The 27,415-nt window shown below is 39.9% G+C and overlaps 1 protein-coding gene across 7 annotated transcripts in view; it reads left to right on the top strand.

Moving 5' to 3' along the window:
- LOC139444845 (plexin A3-like) overlaps positions 1 to 27,415 on the top strand; it is a 136,800-nt gene that overhangs the window by 72,874 nt on the left and 36,511 nt on the right. For 5 of the 7 annotated variants that reach the window (XM_071225826.1, XM_071225831.1, XM_071225829.1 and 2 more), the window contains 3 exons: positions 5,384 to 6,448; positions 26,332 to 26,520; positions 26,827 to 26,949. In XM_071225826.1, the coding sequence (XP_071081927.1) occupies positions 5,408 to 6,448; positions 26,332 to 26,520; positions 26,827 to 26,949 (1,353 nt within the window). In that variant the 5' untranslated portion in view covers positions 5,384 to 5,407. Of the gene's footprint in view, positions 1 to 5,066; positions 5,121 to 5,383; positions 6,449 to 26,331; positions 26,521 to 26,826; positions 26,950 to 27,415 lie in introns of those variants that run through there. The other 2 variants (XM_071225827.1, XM_071225828.1) reach the window with 2 other exon arrangements.

The raw sequence follows: 27,415 nt of genomic DNA, 5'->3' as shown, positions 1-27,415 counted from the left end.
CTTAATATCTGTCTTTAGCTTTGAAAAGGGGATTAGTATAACTTGGCTGCTGGAGGTGAGAAGTTTGATGTGGGTGAATGTTTGGTTTACAAGAGAAAACACATCACCCCCATCCCTCTCCATTGCCTTCCCCACTGGAAGACCATCTTCCCGACTCAAGGGAGTTAATGGACTGTAAAAGTCCAGTTATAACTCTTGCCGAAATACGCTGGTATTTCGGGGCTCGATCATTGCACCACCAATGGCTATAACGAGTTATGTCCTTTTATGTCCCTCCTATTGACCAATCATATTCCACCTCTCATATCTCATATAAGTAAAGACGATCTGATCTATAATCAAGATCTATTTTGTAATAAAATGGATCTTACTTCGTGAAGTGCATCAAATGAGGTGAGCACCTTGATTAAAAACATGAAAACATTAAGAAAATATCTGCTGATGTTAAGTTTTTGGTACACATGCTTTGCAAGTCCTGCAATTGAGTGAAATCTGCATGGAAGTCGACGAACTGGATTTTAATTTAGTTACATGATTTTGATGGACTTAACATAGACTTTTTAGTCCCGATAGTCCAGACAAAAAACCCTTCATAATTGCAGCCTAGTTCGGCAGGGGTGGAACTGTCTGTTAACTCCCTTGCCCCAAGAGATGATCCCCCCCCCTCAATGTTTCCCCTGCTTCCCCTCCGTTACCCCCCACCCCCACCCCCCCTAGCAGTGGCTCACAGCCATCTGTGAGAGAGACCCCTGTATTCCATCAGTACGTTATGTAAGGCTTGTCGGCTCAGGCCAGCCTCATTACCAGCTCTATGAAGCCACTTAGATAATGACACTCACAAATCCAGTTGATGGATCTACAGGGAAGGGGGAGATAGAATATGACAAAATATGTGCTTCACGGTAAGGGCTAGCATGCAACACGCACCAGCTGGCGATAAGGATGTGTGATGCTGGGACAGCATCTTTGAAACAGAGAAACATTTACAACAGTGTAACAAGTAGACTAACATCTAGTCTCTGAAATGAACCTTTTTTTTACAGAAATTTGTTATTTGAATTAATTGATTAGTTAAGTTAAATTATAGGTACTTTCTTTCTGAAACCGCAGTTAATCTAGATTTGCCAAATATAGACTTGCATAGGCTGTATTGGATATATATTTGTTTCAGGGTCTGCTGTTAAAATATAGTTATAAAAATATGATAAACCGGAAACTCTCGTCATTTTCAGAGACGAAAAATAAAAAAAAGCTCTGCTGATTATTATATAACAAATTGTGCAGCCTTATCAAAAGAATGTAAATCTAGCATCGATCCAAGCATTTGGGATACAATGACATGCATCAACCAAGTCAGTGAGCCTGACCACCCGATCCCGTTACAACAAGCATGGGTTGCTGTAGACCTATTCTGACTCGGATCTTCACGGGTCAGGACCTTGATGTTACTCAACTGTTTCAGAGGCCAAAGTTAGAATGTTAGCATCAGCTGTCCGGGATGAGGGAGAATAAAGTCAATCTTGACCTTTTGCTGGACAAACAAATAAAATTTGGTAGTGAACATTGGGATGAGAATTTATGGATGTTATCTTATTTATCTTATTTATCATAAGGAACACATAAATGCTCTTCCTTATGTGTATCACTTCTAACTGCCTTTTACATTATTTTGATAAGACTGCACAATTTCTTGACATAATAAGATTTGATTGCTAGGATGAAATGATATCATTTTGACCTTCATTACCAATCTTATTTTTTCTCCCGCTGGCAAAATCTTTAAGAATATCTGTAAATCATTATATGAAACACAATACATCACACTAGAACATTCAAATAAGACAATTAAATTATTTTGTTCACGTATGTGCTCCATAGTAAACAGTTCAGATGGCCCAGTTAGGCATGTGATGCATGTTGGTTAGCTGGCAGCATCCTTTGAGCGTCTATCACGCCATCTTAAACAAAGCTTATCTGCATGTTTGGTAAACACCGCTACACATCACGGCTGCTCCTCACGCCTTGACTCTAATAGGATTAGCTCCTAATGCCGGTGCAGCCAGTGTGAGATTAAATGGAAACAATGTTATCCATATAATCGCCATTATTTACAGCCATGGACCTCCCTCCAGAATTTGTTGCAACTTGACTTGGTCTTTTGTGACATGTGATTTCTCCTTGATGCTAGTGATCAATTAGATTGGAATGACAACTGTTGTGTGACAGCTGATTGATCTTGGTTGTCAATTGTTTGTATCTGAATAATGATTGTTCATGTATGACAATTGATTCTGCCTATACAACAATTGATTGTGTCTGTGTAATGGTTGATTTTATCTCAATTATGGTTGTTTGTATGTGCCTGTTTCATTCTTATTGTGCAATTAAATGAATCCGGTTTTACGGTTGATTTATTTATTTATGAAAGTATGAATTTCATCTTTATTTTCAAAATTCAAATTGATATTGTATACGAATGATGCAAATTTATTGTTTATTATGTTGATTATTTTTAATGAATCATTTACAGTGGATGATAACGTTCAAAATTATTTGCCAGTATTGACATTTTAGTGAGTAAGTATGTGATATCTTCGAGAAATGGCTTTAAATCTTAACAAGCAAACAATTACTGTTTCGTGTCAACAGTTGCTGAGGATTTGGCCAACTATGTGACTAAACAGTTGCCGTAAAAACGATAAAAGGCAGACATTTAAAAATAAACAGCAACTAAAGGGGGGAGAAAAGAAGGGCGAAGCCAGGATCACTTAGGGGAATGTTTCAACAAAGTTGAAACGAAGTTGAGGCAGATTTGCGAAGCAGGTGCGTGCAGTATCTACTGACAAAAAGCATGTGCAGTATAAACAGGGTGCAGATTTGTGCGTCTGCACAGATAACTGCAAGTCAGTGATGCCTGCAGGTTAACGTAATCTTCTCAGCTGTGTCTGACTGACAGTATATATAACCCTTGAGCCTTAAAGATTCACCTTGTGCCATACCTAGGTCGACTCAATACAGATAAGCTATTTATTTTGAGAGAAAAAAAGAGAGAAACTTGTGATAATTAGACTGGAATGCTACATTCTTTTTCTGCAAGTTTCAGCCGATCAGGTTAAAGATCGAATGCTTTGGTGAATAACCGCATTCTCATTGGAAAACTGTAAATTGTATTATTACCCTATGTAATATGCCTGGATGCCAGTGTGATGTGGCCCAGTCGTTTAAGGTGCAGCAATTCGCTGTGCAGAGTTGCGTCCCTTGGACACGCCAGAAACCTATGATTGTGGGTTTGAATCCCGGTTCGCCCCGATTATGTTTCTAGGTTTGTCAGCACCATACCGGTGCTCGTGGGTTTCACCGAAGTGGTAAACGTCTGAGACCTGCATCAATTCGGGCTTTCCTCCCACATTAAGCTAACACACCGCGATATAACTGGAATACTGTTAAAAGCGGCGTTAAACCCGACTCACTCACTCTTACATTATGATTAGTCTCATGTATACAGAAAAGAAATCTCCTTATTTCATTAGATATGGTAAGAAATTGTTGATCTTATAGTGCTAAACATTATCCTTGTTTGAATATTTCCTGATATCAAATATTCAATATTCCATGGCAATTTAATTTATTTAAAAGCACCATCCTTATGCAGTGAAGGGAATCAATAACTTGTGTTCATTTTTTATGGTACCATAGGGCCGTGAAATAAGCAAGGATTACTTCATCGAATGTTGTTGTTTTCTTGACATTCTTGATGGAAATGTATTCAGGGCTTATGAAAAGAATTATGAGGAGATTAAAATATGACTGACCTAATAGGGTGGGGGTATTTTGTTATACCCAGGAATTCCATCTGTCCGTCCTGAGGACATTTCTGGGTGCGACCTATAAGTTAGAAACTACTGATTCTTTTCCAACTTGGTGAACATTTTCTATACCAATAGGAGAGGTGCAGTATGAAGATTGTTTTGAATATTTGGATCTTCTTCTAAAAAAATCTAATTTTCATTTGTTTACTCTTTTTTTCTGAAACATTTGTGCAACCTATAACTTGAAAGCTACTTCATGGATTTTTTCAAATTTGGGGAACAGTTTTTATATCAATAGGAGAGGTGCGATGATTTTGATAAGTGGATTTTCTGAGGAAATAAACCTTTTTCATGATTTGAACTTAGAAATACATGTATATTGGAGTTGAAGTCAGGTGTATTAGTGAGCCTGCTCACTGTTGGTCTTGTGTGTAGATTATCAGTCACATCTACATGAATTGCACTCACAGGAAATGTTTTCAAAGGAACTGCCTCACAATATTCACAGATGAATTCTGAAAGACTCAAGAATACCTTTTGCATTGAAGTAAAGAAGAAAACTTTGTTACGATGAAAAACTTCAGCTCTTTAAATTTCCTTTTTCGTGTTAGGATCAGATTTTAAATATGGCTAACATTTTATGTCTGCTATCAGGGAGATTTCTCTGAGCGTGTTGCGAGTTTGATAAGGTGGGTCACCCCAGTCCATACACAGGCAAATGTTCTGAAGAAACACTTTATAGGAAAGAGGTTTATATGAAGCGATAAAATACGATAGACAAAATCCTATCTCTGAACGTGATGACATATTCTTGCACTTTACATCAAAATTAACTACTTGTTTATCTTTATGACATATCCTACATGTATATTCTTAGTAAAAGTTGTTACATGTTGATAAATTTTCATCAGTGAAAGGTCTGTGTTCTCAGCTCCGTGTCTTGATAAGACCAAGGTTGTCCAAAAAGAACTCAGCAGTTGCTCTGCTCATGCTTTAATGATCAGGAAATTAAAATTTTTGGAAAAAAAATTGTTTGATGATAAGGCAGTTGGGAATTTGCAGATATCTGAGCCCAGTGGAGATGCATTTTTATGTGCAGTTTGCACACTTCCTGTTCAGCTGCAATTGCTGCGCAATGCTGATTTTGGCGTTAGCTGCAGAGAGCACAACCTCAGCTGTTATTGAGACTTTGATGCCCAACACATTCATAACTCATAAATGAGTTCAGCTTGAAGGAAGCGACTCTCCCCACTTTGACAAAAACGTGACATAGAGAGGGTGATTTGCTTGCCGCTATGAAAATTTGGAATTGTATGATTGGAAAATGGAAAAGATTCTTTGAAGTTGTTTCCTGTCGACTAATAACAGTTTTCTGCATGATTGTGCAGTTAACCTTTTTCTTTGTGAACACTTTGACATTTGTTTGTCAATTAGTTAATTAATTATTATAATTTCTGAAAGAATTGGATTATTCATTTTGTGTTGTGGGAGATTGTTTGACATTTACAGGAATTTCCTGGAGTGAAATGGTTCATTGTTAGTACAGAAGTTAAATTTCTTACTTTCTGTTGCAGATAAGGATCATCTCTAAATCTAAGATGGCTGCTTCCTATTTGTGTGTGTTGCTCTTAGCAACAGGACTCTGTTTGTGTTCCACAATGCAAGTCAGACGGACATTTAGAGACCCAAGTGGCAAAAAACTTCAACATATAGCCCTTCATGCTCAAACAGGGAATATATTCGTAGGTGCTACCAACAGGCTACATAAACTCTCTCCAGAGCTGTTTCTTATTCAGAGTGCCTCAACAGGACCAAGGGAAGATAACTCTCAGTGCCCACCACCGTTACTTCCATGCGAGAAAGAAAAAAAACAGACTAGTAGCCAAACCAAAGGATTAGTCATTGACTCTATGCAAAACACACTTATTTTATGCTCTAGTCTTTTTCATGGATTTTGCCAAAAGGTTTCATTGAAGAATATCACTCATGTTGAAAAGTTATTCCTGAAACCTGTGGTGCCTAATGATAAGTCATCAAGTGTCATGTTCATTGCACCCAGTGTTAATTCAGAGCTTGCTTTGTACGTTGCAGCTACCTACAGCAGTAATGGAATAAGCACTTATCGGAATATGGTTCCCAGTTTAAGTAGTAGACGACTAACCGACCTGGAATTTTCTTATCGGGATTCTTTTGGAGCAACCGAGAAAAACATATTGGAAAAGTTCCGTAGAAGCTTTAAAATTCGTTTTGTGGATGGTTTCTCGAATGAAGGATTTGTCTATTTTGTGTCTGTGCAGAAAGATAATGTAAATTCAAGCAGGTATATTTCCAAGATCAGCCGAATTTGTCAAGAGGACAAGTACTTTTACTCCTATGTAGAGCTGCCACTTTTCTGTGAAAATGCCAGTGGTCAGAGGTATGACATCATCCAGGGAGTCCAGCTTCACGAAGGGAGACTGTACACAGTCTTCTCACAGAATATCACCTCTTCCACAATGCCACCAGGAATGTCTGCGTTTTGTGACTATGATATGGCAGACATTGACCAATTGTTCAACAAGACTGTCAGCGACTGCTTTCAGGGCAAAGGGACAATTGGACCAGAGTTCTACACACAGAGACACACCTGCAAGAAAACAGTGAGTATTTGTAACCAATTTTTGTACCAATTTGAAAAAATATAAAGGACTGGACAGTTTATATTCCCAGTACCTCATGTTTGTCAGCTGAGTTTAAAGGTAGGTGATCATGTTTATTGTTGTGAATGAATTATGCTTGAATAGTTGACCACCAATGGAGCTGTCAGAAGGAAACTGGTTGATAATCATATCTAGGAACCAGTGATCATTGCTCATACTATGGACCACTGCTGTCTTGTCAGGTTCCTGTTCCACAATGCTATCTGAGAGCTACAACTGTCATAAGTCTGTGACAAAGTTTGAGAATTATGCCATCTCAGTGCTACGAGTGCCTGTTGGATGCCTTTGTGTGACTAAACCAGAGAAAACTTTTAATCACATGATTTAAAAATGCAAACAACCTTTCTTACCTTGGCATTAACGGATTTGAATTGTTACACAACAAGGTTTTGATTCCTCTGTAAACCTGATCCATTTTATGGATGAAAAGGTGTCATGTTTAAAGTGGAAGCTGAATACCACCTTTGTAATTAATCAGATAATGGTGTCTCTGATGAGAAAGATCACGGTCATGAAATGAGAAGGTTATCAGAGACTGTAGCCAGTCACAGACAGTTTGATTAGAAGTAGCCTAGGTTGACATTTCCCTGCTGGATAGACCATGTGGAACTGATGGCTAACTTTGCGATTTACCTCCAGGCCTATTGCAAGGCATTTGATGGATTTCAGAGAAATCTATTCCCGGAAAGAAGATCCCGCTGATAAAAAAAGCCAGTGTCAAGTTGTTCTGAAGCTTCAACAAGGAAAACAGTTTTAAGTTTCTTTGAGGGTGATAGGGCAAAGTCTTGACTGTTATTGTAGAAAGATGTTTCTTTCTCTTGTTGATTTCGGGCCCCTTTTTCAGTATTTGCAGTATTACGTATGTGGCTTCCTGAGCAGTCTTTTCCACAATGTTTCATCATCTGTCCTGAATTAACTCCCGTACTTGAACAATCTTACAACGGTCCTCGCTATAAAATTATTTTGTGTGACAGGGCCTTGGCCTCTCTTAAAATAAAGCCCAAGTCCTATATTAAGGCTCGATGCTTTTGCTAGCCAGAGGTGTATGTTTGATGATTGATACGACGGATACAAACTCAGTTGTAAATTGGTTGACTTTGAAACTACACAAGACTATAGATAATTTCTGTAGAAATAAGCACACATTAATCATCAACATGTACTTTAGAAATGATAAACTTACTTAAGGCTTAATGGTGTCCATTAACTTTATGTCTGACTGATAAACAGTTACGTCCATAAACTCCTTCATTTTCCTTGTTTGCAACCAAACTGTGGAAATGGGAGACCTTTTGACTTTGTCATCATGCTGTGTAGTGGAATAATAGCATTGTGACATGACTGGATGAAGGACAATGTCCTGCCTTGTGACATGACTGGATGAAGGACAATGTCCTGCCTTGTGACATGACTGGATGAAGGACAACGCCTGCCTTGTGACATGACTGGATGAAGGACAATGCCTGCCTTGTGACGTGACTGGATGAAGGACAATGTCCTGCCTTGTGACGTGACTGGATGAAGGACAATGTCCTGCCTTGTGACATGACTGGATGAAGGACAATGTCCTGCCTTGTGACGTGACTGGATGAAGGACAATGTCCTGCCTTGTGACATGACTGAATGAAGGACAGTGTCCTGCCTTGTGACATGACTGGATGAAGGACAACGCCTGCCTTGTGACATGACTGAATGAAGGACAATGTCCTGCCTTGTGACATGACTGGATGAAGGACAACGCCTGCCTTGTGACATGACTGGATGAAGGACAACGCCTGCCTTGTGACATGACTGGATGAAGGACAATGTCCTGCCTTGTGACATGACTGGATGAAGGACAACGCCTGCCTTGTGACATGACTGGATGAAGGACAACGCCTGCCTTGTGACATGACTGGATGAAGGACAACGCCTGCCTTGTGACATGACTGGATGAAGGACAATGTCCTGCCTTGTGACATGACTGAATGAAGGACAACGCCTGCCTTGTGACATGACTGAATGAAGGACAATGTCCTGCCTTGTGACATGACTGGATGAAGGACAACGCCTGCCTTGTGACATGACTGGATGAAGGACAATGTCCTGCCTTGTGACATGACTGGATGAAGGACAATGTCCTGCCTTGTGACATGACTGGATGAAGGACAATGTCCTGCCTTGTGACATGACTGGATGAAGGACAATGTCCTGCCTTGTGACATGACTGGATGAAGGACAATGTCCTGCCTTGTGACTGACTGGATGAAGGACAATGTCCTGCCTTGTGACATGACTGGATGAAGGACAACGCCTGCCTTGTGACATGACTGGATGAAGGACAATGTCCTGCCTTGTGACATGACTGGATGAAGGACAACGCCTGCCTTGTGACATGACTGGATGAAGGACAATGTCCTGCCTTGTGACTGGATGAAGGACAACGCCTGCCTTGTGACATGACTGGATGAAGGACAACCCCTGCCTTGTGACATGACTGGATGAAGGACAACCCCTGCCTTGTGACATGACTGGATGAAGGACAATGTCCTGCCTTGTGACATGACTGGATGAAGGACAACCCCTGCCTTGTGACATGACTGGATGAAGGACAACGCCTGTCTTGTGACATGACTGGATGAAGGACAACGCCTGCCTTGTGACATGACTGGATGAAGGACAATGTCCTGCCTTGTGACATGACTGGATGAAGGACAACGCCTGCCTTGTGACATGACTGGATGAAGGACAATGTCCTGCCTTGTGACATGACTGAATGAAGGACAATGTCCTGCCTTGTGACATGACTGGATGAAGGACAACGCCTGCCTTGTGACATGACTGGATGAAGGACAACGCCTGTCTTGTGACATGACTGGATGAAGGACAACGCCTGCCTTGTGACATGACTGGATGAAGGACAATGTCCTGCCTTGTGACATGACTGGATGAAGGACAACGCCTGCCTTGTGACATGACTGGATGAAGGACAATGTCCTGCCTTGTGACATGACTGGATGAAGGACAACGCCTGCCTTGTGACATGACTGGATGAAGGACAATGTCCTGCCTTGTGACATGACTGGATGAAGGACAACGCCTGCCTTGTGACATGACTGGATGAAGGACAATGTCCTGCCTTGTGACATGACTGGATGAAGGACAACGCCTGCCTTGTGACATGACTGGATGAAGGACAATGTCCTGCCTTGTGACATGACTGGATGAAGGACAACGCCTGCCTTGTGACATGACTGGATGAAGGACAATGTCCTGCCTTGTGACTGGATGAAGGACAATGTCCTGCCTTGTGACATGACTGGATGAAGGACAATGTCCTGCCTTGTGACATGACTGGATGAAGGACAACGCCTGCCTTGTGACATGACTGGATGAAGGACAATGTCCTGCCTTGTGACATGACTGGATGAAGGACAACGCCTGCCTTGTGGCATGACTGGATGAAGGACAATGTCCTGCCTTGTGACTGGATGAAGGACAATGTCCTGCCTTGTGACATGACTGGATGAAGGACAATGTCCTGCCTTGTGACATGACTGGATGAAGGACAATGTCCTGCCTTGTGACGTGACTGGATGAAGGACATCTGTAGGACCCTAATGTACAAGTTTTACATGTTTTAATTATTTTTTACCCTATTGAAAATTCAATTAAGTTATTTAGGATTTCATCTTTAACATTGCTAATATCCAAGGCATGTGTCACAAGGACCTGAGGTTTTCATGCTCAACTATGTTTGAAAGCAAAGATTAGTTTTTAAGTCTTGTTTATGCATAGGCACATTAAATAGAAGAGATTCAAGCTAGATACATACACTTAAACTCATGTGTGTACTTCATAGGCATCTTAATGAACTGAAGTTATGTATTGGTTCATAACACCGACACACTTGAGATCGTTCTGCAAACCTAATCGCATTTCACGTCCTATCTTTCGTTTCCATTTTGAATATCATTTCTATGGTGTTACAAGAATCTTGTAAGAGCTGGCACAAGGAAACACTATCGGAGACTTCAAACAGTGTTAGGAAAAGCATGCATGTGTACTTCTGGTTAAGGGAAAGTGATTTGTAAGTTGAGTTCCCTGAATTATGCAGGCAGCTGCCCTTGATAACATCCAAGCCTTCCTCTTCTGACCCAATCTCTGTACACTCAAAGCACCACAGCCATTGCAGACTTGAAAAAAGCTCTGAAAGAGGTGCCTCTTGACTGAAGGAGCAGTCTTCGGGCTGGCTTCAGTTGGCCTCTTGAATTAGGGAAGAAATTCTTTTTGAATAAATTGAAAAAAATAATTGTTCAATAATTAGAGGAAGGTTGAGGTTATCTCTTTCCATGCAAAGTCACATCTACCACAGGGGCAGTCGGGTAGCCTAGTGGTTAAAGCGTTGGCTCGTCACGACGAAGACCCGGGTTCGATTCCTGACATGGGTACAATGTGTGAAGCCCATTTCTGGTGTCCCCCGCTGTGATATTGCTGGAATATTGCTAAAAGCGGCGTAAAACCATACTCACTCACTCACTCCCATCTACGACAAAGTGGGTAATAACAAATCGATGATGCGTAACACTGCTGGCTGTTCTGGGGCAGACTGTCCAGGTGATCTGTAGGATTTATCCCCTGCATGGGCTCAGTGTGCGAAAGCCATACATTCTCACGGGCAGGACGACTATGGTTAAGTTTTCATCTGGTTTGTTTGAATCATGTTTCTAATGTTTCAAGAAAGATTGTATGCTTTGAAACTCCTTACTGAGTATTGCCATCATTCCCCCCCCCCCCCCCCAAAAAAAAAAAAGAAAAAAAAAAAAGAATTGTGACCATTCATTCTGTTTCTTTTCTAATGAAGGGTTTCCTTTTCAATATTATGTATCTCCAGACATCAAGATGTAGGAAATTTATGAAGTACTTAATGTCTCTTCTGCAGTAATGAGGAAGTTGGTGGACCTTCAGTCAGTTTCAAGAGGTTGTAGCTTGCCTGATGGTTTCTACATTTGGGTCTGCGTCTCGGACTCAATCCAGATTCCAGATGGGATAGCTCCCATTCTTGTACTCATCTCCAGAAATACCCTGCAAAATTTGATGCTATCTCTTCTGTTCCTCACTCCAATCTTGAGGCAGATAGGACACATTTGTTTTGAAGCTGCAGATGAAGTACTTGAAGTGCTAAAACCAAGATGGCTGCCTATCGTGCGAAGTGAGCATCTATTTGTGGCCTTTGGCTGTTTGGGGATGTTCTTGTAGCAGTTGCTGTCAAACCGTCAGCTGCTTGGTGAAAATATCCCATCTCCCAAAACACTTTTGTTTCCGTTTTTCCAGGATGAAAAAAACCCTGTCTGTTAATAAGAATGCTTTTAATAAAAATGGTGTTTGATGTTTGGGAGGAACATGTGGTGGAATAGACTTGCTTGACAGTCCAAAATGTATTCAACATTGGAACAACAGTTCCTTTCTTGTCTTGAAAACAGAAAACATTCGTAATGTGCTCTGGAGAAATCTCAACAAAGGATATTGAGATAAAGACAAACACAACATTAGGTCAGCTGGAGATTGTACTGTGCCATTTGTTAGATTAATCCATGTCCCCACAACCCACCTTTGTGTTAACTTATAGACATCAGTGACTTCAGATTTCTGATAAAAGATGACAACAAAAAAGTTTGCTTCAGCTGGAGATTGTAATTTTCAGCTTTACTGTTTGTATAATTGATCTAACTCACTACAAAACATTCTCTTTTTTTCCAACTTTATAAACTTTTTCAACTTTAAAATATCTTCAAAACATTTTCAACATTGATTTTTCTGTTTGATTTTTTATTAACAAAAATAATGTATCTTTTTCTATTTTAGATTATTTGATTAATATTGTTTTGTTTCGTATTACTTTGATGTTTATTTCCAGAACTGTTTGCAAATCTAACACCCTTTTTGTCCAAATTTTAAACTTGTCATTAACAATTGTCATCAGTTTGCATATCAGCCTGCAATTTATTTTTATTCTCTGCAATTTTCCAGATACTGACTAATTCTGCTCCAACATTAATTTTGTGGTCCTACAAAAATGGCCAGTTTTGTGTTATCTTTGAGCGGGGTCCAAGTGTCACTGAGGATGGGGTTATGCCTCTAATCAGAAGCGGTGTTGTGCTGATTCACAGCCATAATTCCACAGTGTTTATGTCCCCATTGACTGTTTGATGCTTGTCCCTGTTCTTAATGCGCACATGTCTGTGAAGTGAGCTGGAACTCCCTCTCTAGGGTGGGAGATGCATGGTGTGGGGTCATTAGAATTAAGATGCGTGATTTTAGGACTTCGGATTAGAGACGCGAATAAAGATGTTTTAGCGTGAAGGAGGGAGGAACGGATTACATTGATTAAGATTGCAGAAAAAGACAACATCACACAGCAGTTTATGGCTCCAGTGGGCAACACTTTGGTTTCATGCAATTCCTTTGATGCCATGCTGGATTCTCAGTTCTATATTTTACGTGACTGTGAAGAAATACATCACAACTGAAAGTTAACTGATTATGCAAACATGTGAATTTTCAATTAAATCAAGAAAATAGAAAGTTTGTTTTGATAGCAAATAAAATGTTGCCTTGCAATACGAAGATTGAATAATTGACTTACGTAAGAAAAAAGGGGTGATCTTTAGGCAGGAAACAAACTTTAGTGATATGACTGATTTATGAAGGAAAATAGATTTTCAAATCACATAATATGAAAATTGGCATGCAAAAAGCGTATGCAAAAGAAGGTTCTAGTGTGTAAAAATAGGAGAAAATAAACTCCTGTATATCAACCCTTTCCGTTATTGGTTGGGAGCGGTCGGGTAGCCTTGTGGTTAAAGCATTTGCTCTTCATGCTGAAGACCTGGTTCCATTCCAGACGTGGTAACAATGTGTGAAGCCCATTTCTGGTGTCCTCTGCCATGATATTGCTGGAATTTTGCTTAAAGTGAATAATCACTCACTCACTCACTCACTCACTCCATTGGTTGTCTAAACACTCCTGCCACAGGAAATGAAAGCCGTAGTCAATGACAAGTAATTTTGGTAACCCAGCCATTATCCTTATCGTATTAATGAAGAAAATGCTGCGAGTTCACTTCACAGACAGTTTGTTTGTTCACCACGGCTGACTTAGTGTTGAGTTGTTTCATGCGAAGCACGTGGCCTGACAGACACTCAGAGGCAGCAAGTCGTGTATTTTGTTTGTTGAGGAAACTTCTCCCTCTCAGTGGTCTTTCATCCCTTGTCATATGACTTTACCCATCTGTCTGTAGTGACATGTTTTGTTGATCTGATACGCTTGTTCCGATTTTTTGCTACTATTGGACAAAACTTGAGAAAAATTGAAGTTGCATCCACCGTTTAGTTTTGGGAAAAGAGTTTCACAACATTGTGATGTTTAGTCTGGGTGTGCTGTGAACATGAGATCGAGTTATTTTGACTGATTGATGGTAATTGCATGGTGTTTTCAATCATTTGTAGGAAACCTCACAGCAAATGGTTTGAGACTATTTATTTTGTTCTGTTTGGAGGGTGTAATTAACATTTCTATTTCTGAAGAATTCTTGGTACATTTGTGGTTTGAATTTGCAAGTTTTTCTGAGATTTCTGAAGTGTGGGTTGGTCTCGGGAGAATCATTCTCATCGTCCCGTTATATATCTTTTGTCAGGAATTTATTTATCAAAGAAATGTGAATAGATTGGTTCTATTTTTATCAGAGTTGTGCTCCAAAACAAGTCAAGTAAATTTGTTTTCATCAGTTTCTGAATATATCCTGTTCATAACATATGACTGCTATTTCATTTCATTGGTGAATTACACTCCTTAGAACATTGTCTAAATATAATATTAGGTTATGCGTGTTAAATTCATGTAAAAGCTGTTTTTGTTTTGTATAAAACAAATTAATGTGTAACATTTTGTGAAAAAATTGTTATCTGTTGACGGTGTCAGTATCTGGCATGTCAGGCCCTGTTGTGGAGTTTGAAGCACCAGATCTCTTCACTTTGCTTCTTCATGAACCTACATCATTGCAAACTCCATGCAGGGTTTTTTCTCTGTCATATGGGATTAGTTTTCCTATTTTTTTCTCCTTCATATTCCCGTTTAATAGGGCATGCAGTCGACTGCATTATGGCTGCCTGCACCCATGACCTGTCTTCTCCATTATCAAGTTAACATTTTAACCAGATTTCATGACTGACTAATTTTTACCATCTCTAAGGGTAGGAAGACTCAAGAAAGTTTCGAGCCAATAGTTTTCCACAAGATTATGTCATGTTTTGTGTTAACAACATTGGGAACATGGCTTTGATTTGTGATCAGGTGCATGATGTAGTAATGAATGGAGAGATGGAGACTTAATTTGTGTCTCGGCGTATTGGGAAAATAGGCTTGTAAAGCCAGATGTTTTCATGAGCCTGCAAAAAGGAAAATAAAAAGAAACTGTTTGATTGAAAATGTTTTTTTGCATCATTTTGTTTGCATTTAGCTTACAATTATATCCAGATTCTTTTTTCAATATGGCCCCCAAAGTTATGTGTTTGAGGGTGTTGGTTTGGGTTTTTTAGCTTTCATTAACAATTATGTGCAGTATGTCAGTAAAAGCCTGTGTCAAAGGAAGATAATGTCTGGTTGTCTACAATGAGGTGCAACAAATTACGATCGTTGGTCTTAAAAACTAAGGTTGAAATCTAGAAACAAGGTTGAGGGTATGGTGCTCCGTTTCGGAAACAGGAAATGCACATCAAGTTTTGTTTGGCCAAAGGATTATTTTAGGAGAAAAGATTATATTTTTTGTTTTATTGTGTCTCGTCCCTCATCATATTGACTAAGAAACCTGCAAAACAAATTATTACAATGGTGTGGCCTTGGGTTGGTCCAACATTTTCATTTAAAAGATTTGATTAGATGCTTGGAAATCTTGCTAAATGATTGACATGAATTGACATCTGTTCAAGTTTCAACAGTATTGGCCTGGCAAGCCAAGGATTCCTTGTACATTTTATGTGCCACAATAAAAACTTGTGTCGGTATAAAAAATATATAGGATCAGGTTACCGGAAGCAAGCATTTTTTATGAAATGAGGCAATGTACCATTTGTCTAGAGGATATTGCATGACGAGAATGACAGATTTTGTATTTAACCAACTTATTCACAATTACCTTGCATAAAGGTATTGCATAAGATATATTCATTTGTACTGTCTCTATGCAAAATGGGTTATGTGATGTGAAAGTAAGATTACTTGTTAGGCTGGATATAATACATCTGAAGGAAATTCATTAACTAACAAAATAGCAGCACTTAGAATGGAGGCTTCCAAGGGAAATGTATGTGGACAAGTTGTTCAGTTAGATTATTGTTCAATGAAAATAGTGTGAATTCTATAATGTAGAATTTGATTTTATTCCAGAACATTCTGACATCCAACCTTTAGCAAATCAAAATTGACACTATTTCACAAGTTTGAAATATCAGATTGTGAAAATATTTGTCACCAGAAGAAGTGTGGAATCCATTACACATAACCAGTGTTTCAGAAAGCATTTTTGGCAGTCACACTGATCACGGTTGTGGTCACGAAACTCAACTGATTGGTAATATTAAACAAACATGTATTGACATAAGATTTCCCTGGAGTGCGTTGCTGTAGCCGGGATTTTGGAAGGTTCGTTGGACTTGGGAAATGTTTGCTGATCAGGTTTTGGTGTTTGCAGTTTGCTTCAGAACAGAACATGCATTGGGAAAGAGCCATTGAAGTCAGCTCCTGGTGGAGGAGTTCAGTTTCTATTCTTAGAAACAAACTAGAAAACCATGGAAATCATGATATACCAGCTCAGCCTGGCTTTGGTTTGTGTTGGACTGTATTCAGTGTTGTACCTGTTGCTGATGAGTTTACAGAGTTAGTGATGAAGTCGGAGATACGACACGAGTTCAAGGATACCAACAATATTTAGATACCATCTTGCGTTGATAGACAAGCAGTGTTTGAAACAGTGAAAATGAACTCTCTGCCTGATATGAAAGTTGTTTTGGCGTATTTTATGATGTCATAATTTTTAATCTCAATTGGAAAACATGTAATGTGCAGAATTAAATTTAATGATTTTCAGTTCCCCCTGGTTATATCAAGGATAGTCTATATCCAGGTTAACGTATGTTGAATACACATAAATTCCAACTTCAAAATGAATAGCCTACAATGTTCCAGGGGGGCACGGTTGGCCCAGTCGTCTAAGGCGCCGCGATTCCCTGTGCAGAGTTGCGTCCCTTGGACACGCCAAAAACCTATGGTTGTGGGTTGGAATCCCAGTTCACCCCGATAATGTTTCTAGGTTTGTCAGCAACCATACCCGTTCTCGTTGGTTTCACCGAAGTGGTAAACGTCTGAGACCTGCATCACATTAAGCTGACACGCCGCGATATAACTGGAATACTGTTAAAAGCGGCGTTAAACCCAACTCACTCACTCACTACAATGTTCCAAATCGTCTATTTTGTAAAGGGAGGATTTGGTGGCTCAGCAGTCAAAGACAAGACAACTCATTGTGGGGCTTGTGTCCCTTAGCTGTCAGGACACTGATTCTGGGTTTGAATCCCAGATTTGTTCAGATTATAATATGTCAGCACTGTACAAAGTCTCTTGGCTTTCCCTAAAGTTACAAACATCAAACACATCAAGATTTCCTTCCATGTTAAGCTTTCGTGATATAACTGATATACTGTTGGAAATGACCCTAAAGACCCAGCTCACTTGCTTTAATGTCACTTTAATAAGAAGATCAGAGGTATCTATATGGCAAGGGAAGCAGTCTTCTGAAGGATCCTAAGTAGGCTCTCAAAACACTCTGAAACTGTCCTGTCCAGATACACTTTCAAATGTAGTTTTTTAGTGATGATACATTGCTCGATATTGTTTGCTCTGAGTAATCATTGTTCAATTTTGTCAGCATGATGAAGGAGTTTTGTTCACTAATTGATAGACTTTATCAAATTTATGTGCTAATATGACAGTTTATGGTCCGTTTTCCAGGTCTGTGAACACAGAAATCGTTACAGATTGTAAAATGAAGTTGTGTATAAAATTTCATAACATTCATCAAATGATAACTTTCAAGGTCTTTGGGTTTCACTGAATTTGAACAAGGGAGAAACATCAACATTAATTCCTTTGATGTTTTGGTTTAGACATTGAATATCTAATATTGAATAAATCCATTTTGCAATATCGCTAGCTTTGATATTTGATTTAGAGCAAGATGAAAGTTGATTGCGTCATTATCTCGCCAAGAGATCTTCTATCAAATCTGGATTATTCTGATGATAAAACAACATTAATGTCGTATTTTTGTGCCAAATATCATTGACGCCAGTTCAAAAGAAAAGCAATCCCCTGTGGATATATTACTGACCAATAATTTATCAAAGGAATCGATGAATATTATTTTCTCTCGCCTGATTGAGAATCGGACAAAGGCGAGCAGCTTTCAGCCTCAGCTGGCGCCCTTCGTCTCCCTGCTAAAATGATTTTTTTTTTAAAAATTGGAATTCATGATCAAAGTGTTCTGCCTGATTATTAGGTCTGCCTGGATGTGGCCACAATGGAAAGCCCTTGGAGATATGCACACGGATGTTTGGGCTGTTGTCTATCTAACATGTGATGCATCAGATAAATATGTCTAGATCAGACAATGAATGCAGCAGTCGCACAAACTTTCTTCGAATCTCAAGAGTTTGGGGTGATAATTTTTGTCTTTCAGCAGCTGTGAAGCTGGTAATTGGCTCTCTGCAAAGTGACTCTTCAGGGATGGAAACAGAGCTAATGCAGCAGTTGTGGAGATAGCACAAAATTTGTTACAGACCATTCGTCGTTCTGTATGTCCAAACAGTATCGTAAAAGAGAAGAGTCTAACGGGCCATATCATAAGTAAGAGCCCTGAGTTTCCATTTCCAAATCCTCGTCTTTGATTGCTGAGCTGTAACTGAATTAACTGAAGGCATCTACCATTCTGTGTCCTTTGTGAATACAAATTAAAACTTTGGGGATGGTGATAAGTCATAAGCAGACGCGTACATGAGTCACATGGAAACGTAAATTCAGCCATAAAATGCCTGGTGCAGAAACTATAAAACTCTGTGCGTTTGATACCCTTATCTGTGGAATGCATTCTAAGGTAAAGAAAATACTTGGCCTGCTGGGATATTAATCATAGCTGATTAATGATGTGAAAACAGAACACTACAGCAGTAATAAAGTCGACTTGTACCCATCCACTCAGATAAAAGACATTATTCAACCAAAGTTGGCCTCCATCACAGATAGGAATGGCTGCGCTGGAGTAGAATCATGTTCAAGTTGCAAAACTGCACATCTTTTAGAAGGTTTAATGAATATCAAAATGGGCATTCTGACAACTTTTTTGTATTGAGGTAATTCTATAATAGCTTTGGTTACTTTGAAGTAAATTAGCGAGGATATCACTTCATAACAGATTGTGATGAAATATTGCATGATTCCTTGTTAAACTACTAAATACCTTTTGTGGAAAACACAATATTTTCCCCATTAAACTTAAATATGAACGTGAAAGAAATTTGTTTGTTTCTTTGTAAACCAAAAACAATTGGACAGATTAAATATAAGGTAATGAGACTGAAACCTATTGCCATGAATATTTTGAGATATATTCAAGCCAACATTTTGTCCATAAGGATACTGTCTCTTCACACTGTCAATCAGTTGAAGCGCTCACCCTGTCACACTGACTGATGCTTGAATCCCTCCTGGACTCTTGCTCCCTTAAATTGTCTCGCCATTTCCAAGTCGGTTTTCTAATGCCGTTGGCGTTACCAGATTTGGAATGTCACCGGATGTAAATGACCGGTGCATGCATGTGGTCAGCTTTACCATTAAAGAATGTGAAACGTATAACATTTGGCACATGCCAAGGATAAAACTGAGAGGGACATGCCAAGGATAAAACTGATGGGAAGGACATGCCAAGGATAAAACTGTTTAAAGGGACATGCCAAGGATAAAACTGATGGGAAGGACATGCCAAGGATAAAACTGATGGGAAGGACATGCCAAGGATAAAACTGATGAGAGATACATGCCAAGGATAAAACTGATGGGAAGGACATGCCAAGGATAAAACTGATGAGAGGGACATGCCAAGGATAAAACTGGTTAAAGGGACATGCCAAGAATAAAACTGATGAGAGGAACATGCCAAGGATAAAACTGGTTAAAGGGACATGTCAAGGATAAAACTGATGAGGCACATGCCAACGAGAAAACTGATGGGAAGGACACACCAACGATAAAACGGATTAAAAGGGCATACCAAGGATAAAACTTCCAAGTCAAGTCAGTCTGATCAATTGGTAGATTTGGTCCCTTGATAAATGGATTTAGGGCAGTCAGGTTTGTTTTTGTTAGTTGAAATTTGCATGAAGGCCTTCATATGCCTACATCACCAAGAACCTTTGACATTTTGACAATCTCAGGTATTGTATATATTTTTATTTTTTATGTGGCTTCTTATTCCTATTGCTGAAGTAATCCTGGTAACATGCCTCCACATGCAATGTACTTTCGATGAATATATATGAATAATCAAATTTGACTAAAACATGCAATCTAAACCCAGTCGAGCCCTGATAGCATGGAACATTAATCATGACTACAAGACATGATGAACGTGTGTCTAAAATGTGCCACATTATTCAACAGCCTGAACATATGGTTTTAAATTCTTGACTGCTTCATTGGCAGAAAATGCCTGATTGTACAGAATTCTGTCTCTTCTGCCTGGAATGATGCATCTAAACCAGTTTTCTGGATGCCTGGCTGCCATTGACCTTCCGTCTGGGGCTGATTTAGTGATGAAAGGAACAATACCTCAAGTGCATGGAACTTGTGTACGTCTCCAATCTGCCTTGTCTGTCATCTGGACCCTGTACAAGGTGCTGAAGAATATTTGTAATTCTGAAGTTGCTCTTCTTCAGGACTCCAGATAACATTTTGAGCCATTGAGTCTTACTCTCACACAAGTTACCGTTTACTTTTGGTATTGAAAGTTTTGGGGGCTACTTAGTATATTTTTACTCTCTTGGATCCAGTCTACAAGGTTTGTGTAAACCAATGAAACCTTCTTTTTTTAAAAAAGAAAATGGTTTCAGATGACTTCTAATTTGCATCTGTCCATGTGATGCCCAAGTTTGTCACAGGATGGACAAGCTCAAAGCAGCGAAGTGATTTCAGTCTTTAGAAGAAGAGTACTGTTCAGTGTTAAGGGCACAGGCACTCCCTAATTCAAATGATTGACTGTCCTTGTCTAAATCACAATTACATAATCTCTAAGAAACTATTGAATGGAACAAGAAATATCACAAATTCTCTCTCTCTCTCTCTCTCTCTCTCTCTCTCTCTCTCACTCTCACTCACTCACTCACTCACTCACTCACTCACTCACTCACTCACTCACTCACTCTCACTCACTCACTCACTCACTCACTCACTCACTCACTCACTCACATACATTGTGAAACTGACCCATACCTGCAGGAATCTAGAGGTATTTCATTTGAATCAACAGGGCAATCTTCGTTCAGTGTAACATATAGTGCTACTACATGTAGTGGTACTTTTCAAATTTTAATTCAGGTTGTCTACCCTTGCTGTTCATGGTCCACATGGATAAAACACGAGCAGTGTTTGCTCAGGGATACCAACATCAGGAGTGTGTAATTGTTGCTAATATTGGTATCCAAAGAACCACAAAGAGTTACCCCTGCAGTTGATACTCCCATGGGGATTCCGGGTAAAAAACGGTCAACGGTTTTGCTTGTCAAAAGAGGCTACTTAATGTATAGGGTGGTCAGATGATTGAGTGTCATCGTACCCAGATGGCATGGATCGTAGCTCATAATATCAATCACTGGATCGTCTGGTCCAGACTCGTTTCTTTACAAGTCACCTTGATACAACTGTATATATCGCTGACTGCAGCGTTTAATAACACACACACTACAGTTCATAATGCACGTCAACACCAGAGAATAACAGATTCCCTTGGGCATAAAAGGCAAAGTTGCGGTGAAAAATAAATGAATGAATCACTGAAAATCAGTGAGGACACCAGGACAAGGGTAAGCATGATGGACAAGAAAATCCAGTGACACGATAGCGCATTTACCGATCTTGTTGAAACTGGAAATTTATATGTTTATTTGGAATTACTTCTGCTTTGTACAAGTGCAGAGATTCCGATGCTTATAAGTAAAGAAATAACGCTTAAGAAATATTTTCGTTTTGCAACACAGTTGGGGGCTAAAACATGTCTCGGCCCACACGTTTGTTGTTGTAGTTGGCTCAGCATCATTGATAAATGCTACTCAGAGCTTATGATGAAGCTTGGAGACTTGAGTTCACCAGCAGAAACATTGACCAGGTCAAGTACAAATAGGACATCAACAGGAGAATAGCCAGTCTTGATTATCCACCAAAGGAGAGGGATGGAAGGAGGAGGATGGTATTGCCATGTTGGCAAGGTGGTACCTATTCTCTCCATCGGTATATGGTCTTTGTTGATGCAAATGTATGGAAGTCAAATGATGATCCATGTCTAGGATTGTTGGCAAACTCCATAATGGCTTCCTGTCTATACTCTTTAGCAAGAAGTATTTGCACTTAATTTTCTACAACATGTGGCCTCCATACACAGAATGGTCTGAGGCATGAAGCAATGATGTACCTCTTGACTCGCCATGGTTTTGTTCCTGGACAAGAACGCAGCTCCCAGTTGATGGATATTGTTTTATGAGAGATGGGGAAACATTGACAGATTATGACACAGATTGTCTGAATGGCCTTTCTGTGAAGATTACCATGAATAAGACAACATCAATATTTGAAACATTTACCAATGGTGCCATGTCGGGAACAGTCATTTTTATGTTGGTAAGGGTGAACAAAGTACAGTGCCTAGGCGTTTCTTCTTGAAAGAGTCAAATTCCTTGGAGAAAAAATTGCTTCTCCATTGTTGGGATGAGAACTGAAGACAGAAAAAGCCATTTGTCACTGTCATTGACTCAAGACTGCACTTAGGGGGCTTTGTTGAAAATTTGATAATAGTGTTAATGATGTTTGTTAGAATGTCCATAATGAGGGGTAGGTACATCAAGATAGGTGTTGAGGAAGCATGTTTCAGGGTGAAGAAGGCTATATTTGACCTGTGTTATTAGAAGGAAGGAGCTTGTTGATATCTCAACATCAGATCTGACAGTATGAGACATGTTCCATGCTATTGGTAATAAGGAAGAAATAGCTTCATACAACCAATCAGTTCCAACATTTTTTGTGTGATTGAAAGCATAGTTCACGATATGCTCCATTGGTTGAGTGACATAGAAGATCAGAAGAAAAAGGAGAACCGGTATCGCTTTGTGAACTGCCATGGAACATGATAATTGCAGTTCTGGTTGGGTTCTTGAGATAGTGGAAAGTAACCGAGTTGGGACTAGCTGACACAAACAAATTGAAGTATAATTGTGGAGACTGAGCAGGACCCAGGTCCATCCAAGAGGAACCAACACAATTCCCACAGCTGTAGGGAATTCTTACCGTTAAAAACCTGGGATCAATGTGTTTAACACTGCAAGGATGCACCCTATTAATTAACTTCTTGTCTCCCTGTCAGTATGGCAGCCATCTTGATTTTGAGTGGGAAACTCAATACAGACAGGGCCTCCATGGGGGAATTCCTGTGTGTGTTTATACAATCCATTGTTTTGTCATAGTTTGTAGCTTGTTAAAGGTTCATTACATAATGACCTGAGCACCCTTGTTTCAGGAAGCTTGTTTGCTTGTTTTTCAATCAAATTCTGCTGTGCTTGCCCTTTGATACGAAATATTGGGAAACATAGATAAGAACATCTTGAAAGAAGACATTTGGTACTGGTCCAGCTAAGGCTGATTCGGTGCATAAGTTTTCAAAAATCCTGTTATTATTTTAATCTATTTGTGAAAAGAATAATAAGGATGTGCATGGGGTTTCATTGTCTCTTGAGTAATTTCTGATCTCGTTAGCAGGATGGCATTAAAGCATTGGCTTCTTCAGGTTGCATTGTGGTTTATACTTTGGCCTGTTATGACGAAGGCATGAGGGCACAAAACCCAACTCTCTCTCTCTCTCTCTCTCACTCACTCACTCACTCACTCACTCACTCACTCACTCACTCACTCACTCACTCACTCACTCACTCACCCACCCACCCACATTGTGAAACTGACCTATACCTGCAGGAATCTAGAGGTATTTCATTTGAATCAACAGGGCAATCTTCGTTCAGTGTAACATGTAGTGCTACTACATGTAGTGGTACTTTTCGAAGACCCCTTAGCAACAATATTGCTTCTCAAACAACTAGAAGTATCTGGGGTTTCATTACTGTTGACGACATTCCTTTACAACACGGCATTGCTTGTATTACCACCGTAAGGTGTTCTCCTCCTTTCACAACAGATTTTGGTTCTGTTAGTAGATCAGGTGTAACATGTCTGATGTAGGTGATGAGGATGGTTGTGAGCTGTGCCCCAAGGGTTCTGACCCTTGGGTCATTTGTTCATTATAAGTGACTCTGGAGCTTCCTGCAGACACCCAGCTGTTGCGGCTGACCAGATGCCACCGCTCATAACTACTTCCCCATCCCCACAGTGCTGATGAACGATACTGCAACGCTAGTGTATTCTCATTAGACAAGGAAACACACCTTGAGATGTAATCATATTGCGAGACAGGGGGCTCTTGGTGAAATGAATTTGTGTCAGATTTAGAATACTGTTTTAAGTCAAGTCGTAAAACAATCTCAGTTGGGGCAGTTGGTATTCTGTTAATTGCGAGTTAATAGGGCAGACAGGGTGCCTCCAGTGGGATTCATGGTTAGGTTATTTTTTTAAGTACCTCATGTTGGTTATGATGACTGATCTAAAATGAGATCGGGTTATTAAATTGCAATCTGACTGAATGTGTGCCATTGTACCCTGGTGTTGTTTCTCATGCTATCAACCACTGGTTTGACATGTTCAGTCTGTGTCCACCACTACTGATGGGTGCCCCAGGATAGCTGCAACTTGCTGACCACAATTGTCTTCCTTTGCTGTCAGGATCTGCTAATTATCACCGTACTCATACTGGCTTTCTCCAAAGTCCAGCTCTTACCTGAACTGTGGAATTACTTCCAACAGAAAAAATATATACAGCTGTGATATAACTGAAATGTTGTTGTGCCTGAAGCTCTTACTTCCCAAGATGGCATAGGTGGCAGATAGTTTCAGGATTGACCGCCTCCGTGGTCTACTGGTAGAGCGTCCGCCCGGAGAGCGGAAGGCTGCGTTAAACTAAAGATGTTAAAAGATGGTACTTGTTGTTACCCTGTCTGGCGCTCGGCATTAAGGGGCTAAAACAAGGACTGGTCGGCTCGGAGTCAGTATACTGTGTCTGAGTGGGGTATTCATGTTAAACTGCAGCATGGTATCTCAGTGAGCTAGCACTATAAATCGGCATCAGCCCGGACTAGTACAAGCAGCCACACAAACACACACACGTACATGCACAACGCTGTAAGAGTGCTATAATCTTGGACGCAACATTAAACCCCATTTCACCTCACCTAGTTTCAGGATTATTGACCTATTTCTGGTGTCCCCCGCCATGGAATATTGCTGGTATATTGCTAAGAGCGGCGTGAAACCATACTCACTCACTCACTCATTCAGGATTGTTGGTAGTGATCTTTTGGTGGTATGCTCTCATCCATGAGAAGTGTTACCTTTGACATGACCAGTGTCTGCAGCCACTTGTTTCCAATACTGTTTGTTTGTTGTTAAACACCGCACTCAGCAATATTCCATCTGTATGATGGCAGTGTGTAAATAATTATGTCTGGAACAAACATTCCAGTGATTGGCATCATGAGCATCAATCCATGCAATTGGAATACGGTGACATGCATCAACCAAGTCAGCGAGCCTGACCACCTTATCCTGTTAGTCGCCTCTTACGGTAAAGCATGGATTGTGAAGACCTATTCTTCCCCGGATCTTCATTACTAGATGGAGTGTGTACTGACAGCCTGGGTTGCAGATCTGGATCATGGCATCATTCATCTGGGCAGATACATCTCCAGGGCAGCCATGGCTTATCTAGTGTATATCTGTACCGTGTGTATGTGCCAGGGAAACAGATTGACCTGGTCCTTGCTCTCATTCCACTTACTTTCCTCTGCCAATACCCTCCTTATCCTCTTCACTGTGTTCCCCTAATTGGGTTGGGTCAACGTAAATAGTACTGACATGAATGACCAACATTTATTAGTGACCAGAGTTAACTGACATCAGTTGACTGTCATAAGGTCTTTGAATAATATTTGATTCATGTGAACAGCCTTTTATCTCAAGCCAAACCACTTCTCTAAGGCGCTACAATTCACTGTGCCGAGTTGCGTCCCTTATGCATGCTGGAAACCTATAATCTAAAGTTTGAATCCCAGATTATACAGATTGTTTCTTGGTTTGCCTGTGCCATAACCATGCTTGTGGGCATCAATACTTTGCAAATGTCTTTGACCTACATTACTTTTGTTTTCATGCTGGTTTAAGGTGAGAAAACAGAAATACTATTCAAAGCTGCTTTAAACAAACTCACTCACGATATTGCCACATCTCACACTAAGTGATGCTGTATATTTTTTAACTCCCTACTATCCCCAAACAAACCCATTGGAAAGTGTGTACATGAATGTTTCAGGGGGCACCTGTTGACATGTGTGGCCAGTCTGATGTTGCTGAAGCCTATTCCTCCATCGAGGGCTCTTTGGCGGTGCGGTCATCAACCAAACTTGAGATGCCAGACACAGATGCATCTGCTTTGTTTGTCAAACAAGAAGGCAGACACCTCATTTGTTACATTGGGACGTCTGCAGCGGAAATCAGCAAGGTAAGCCTTCCTGTCATAAATGTTAAAAAAGTTCTTATGAATGCACTAATTGCCTGTCTACTTACATGCCAAGGGCACTTATTGGTGCCAGCTTTACCTAACTAGGTAATTTCAACTTACAAGCCAAGGGCACTTATTGGTGCCAGCTTTACCTCACTGGGTAATTTCAACTTACAAGCCAAGGGCACTTGTTGGTGCCAGCTTTACCTCACTGGGTAATTTCAACTTACAAGCCAAGGGCACTTGTTGGTGCCATCTTTGCCTCATTGGGTAATTTCTTAAAAATTGTCTGAACTTTGGTTGTAGGTTTTGGTGACAAAGGATACTGCCATTGTTGTGGATACTCAGAAGACAGATGCTCGTGGACAAATCAAGAAAATCCTCCAGGCTCCAGACAAGCATGAACTGATCATCCTGACTCCAGCTAAGGTAACCCAGTCTTAAACAGGGATGGGTGAGATTCCCACCAGAGTAGAATGCAGAAAATGTTGCTATATTAACATCCATTTCAATTTTTTCCTTTCAGGCTCTTTTTTTCTATTTTTCTATTTTATGAATTAGTTTTAAGTGGTTTTATAAATAACGCTCAAAATATTTCTGGCAAAGATGTTAACATAACAAACCTTCTGATAGATATTTTCTGAGACATTTTTTATTATTCTTGGTCATATACATGATGATTTAATGCAATAAATCAGTAAGAAAATTTAGCCCACATCTGAATGGGTTAATGGATCAAGTGTCGACTGAACATGTTGAAGACAGGTTTGAACCCTATGTGGGTACGATATATGAAGCCTATTCTTGGTGTCCCTGTGCGTATTTCTGAAGTTGCTAAAAGCTGTGTAAAAACTCACTCTGTTGGTTTTACATCTTACATCTTTATCGTTAGATC

This window comes from Haliotis cracherodii, unplaced genomic scaffold, assembly GCF_022045235.1.
Source record: "Haliotis cracherodii isolate W230 unplaced genomic scaffold, xgHalCrac1.p SCAF_6, whole genome shotgun sequence".
NCBI lineage: Eukaryota > Metazoa > Mollusca > Gastropoda > Lepetellida > Haliotidae > Haliotis > Haliotis cracherodii.
Note: the sequence above shows the minus strand (reverse complement) of the source record. Positions and strands in the feature narration are given on the sequence as shown.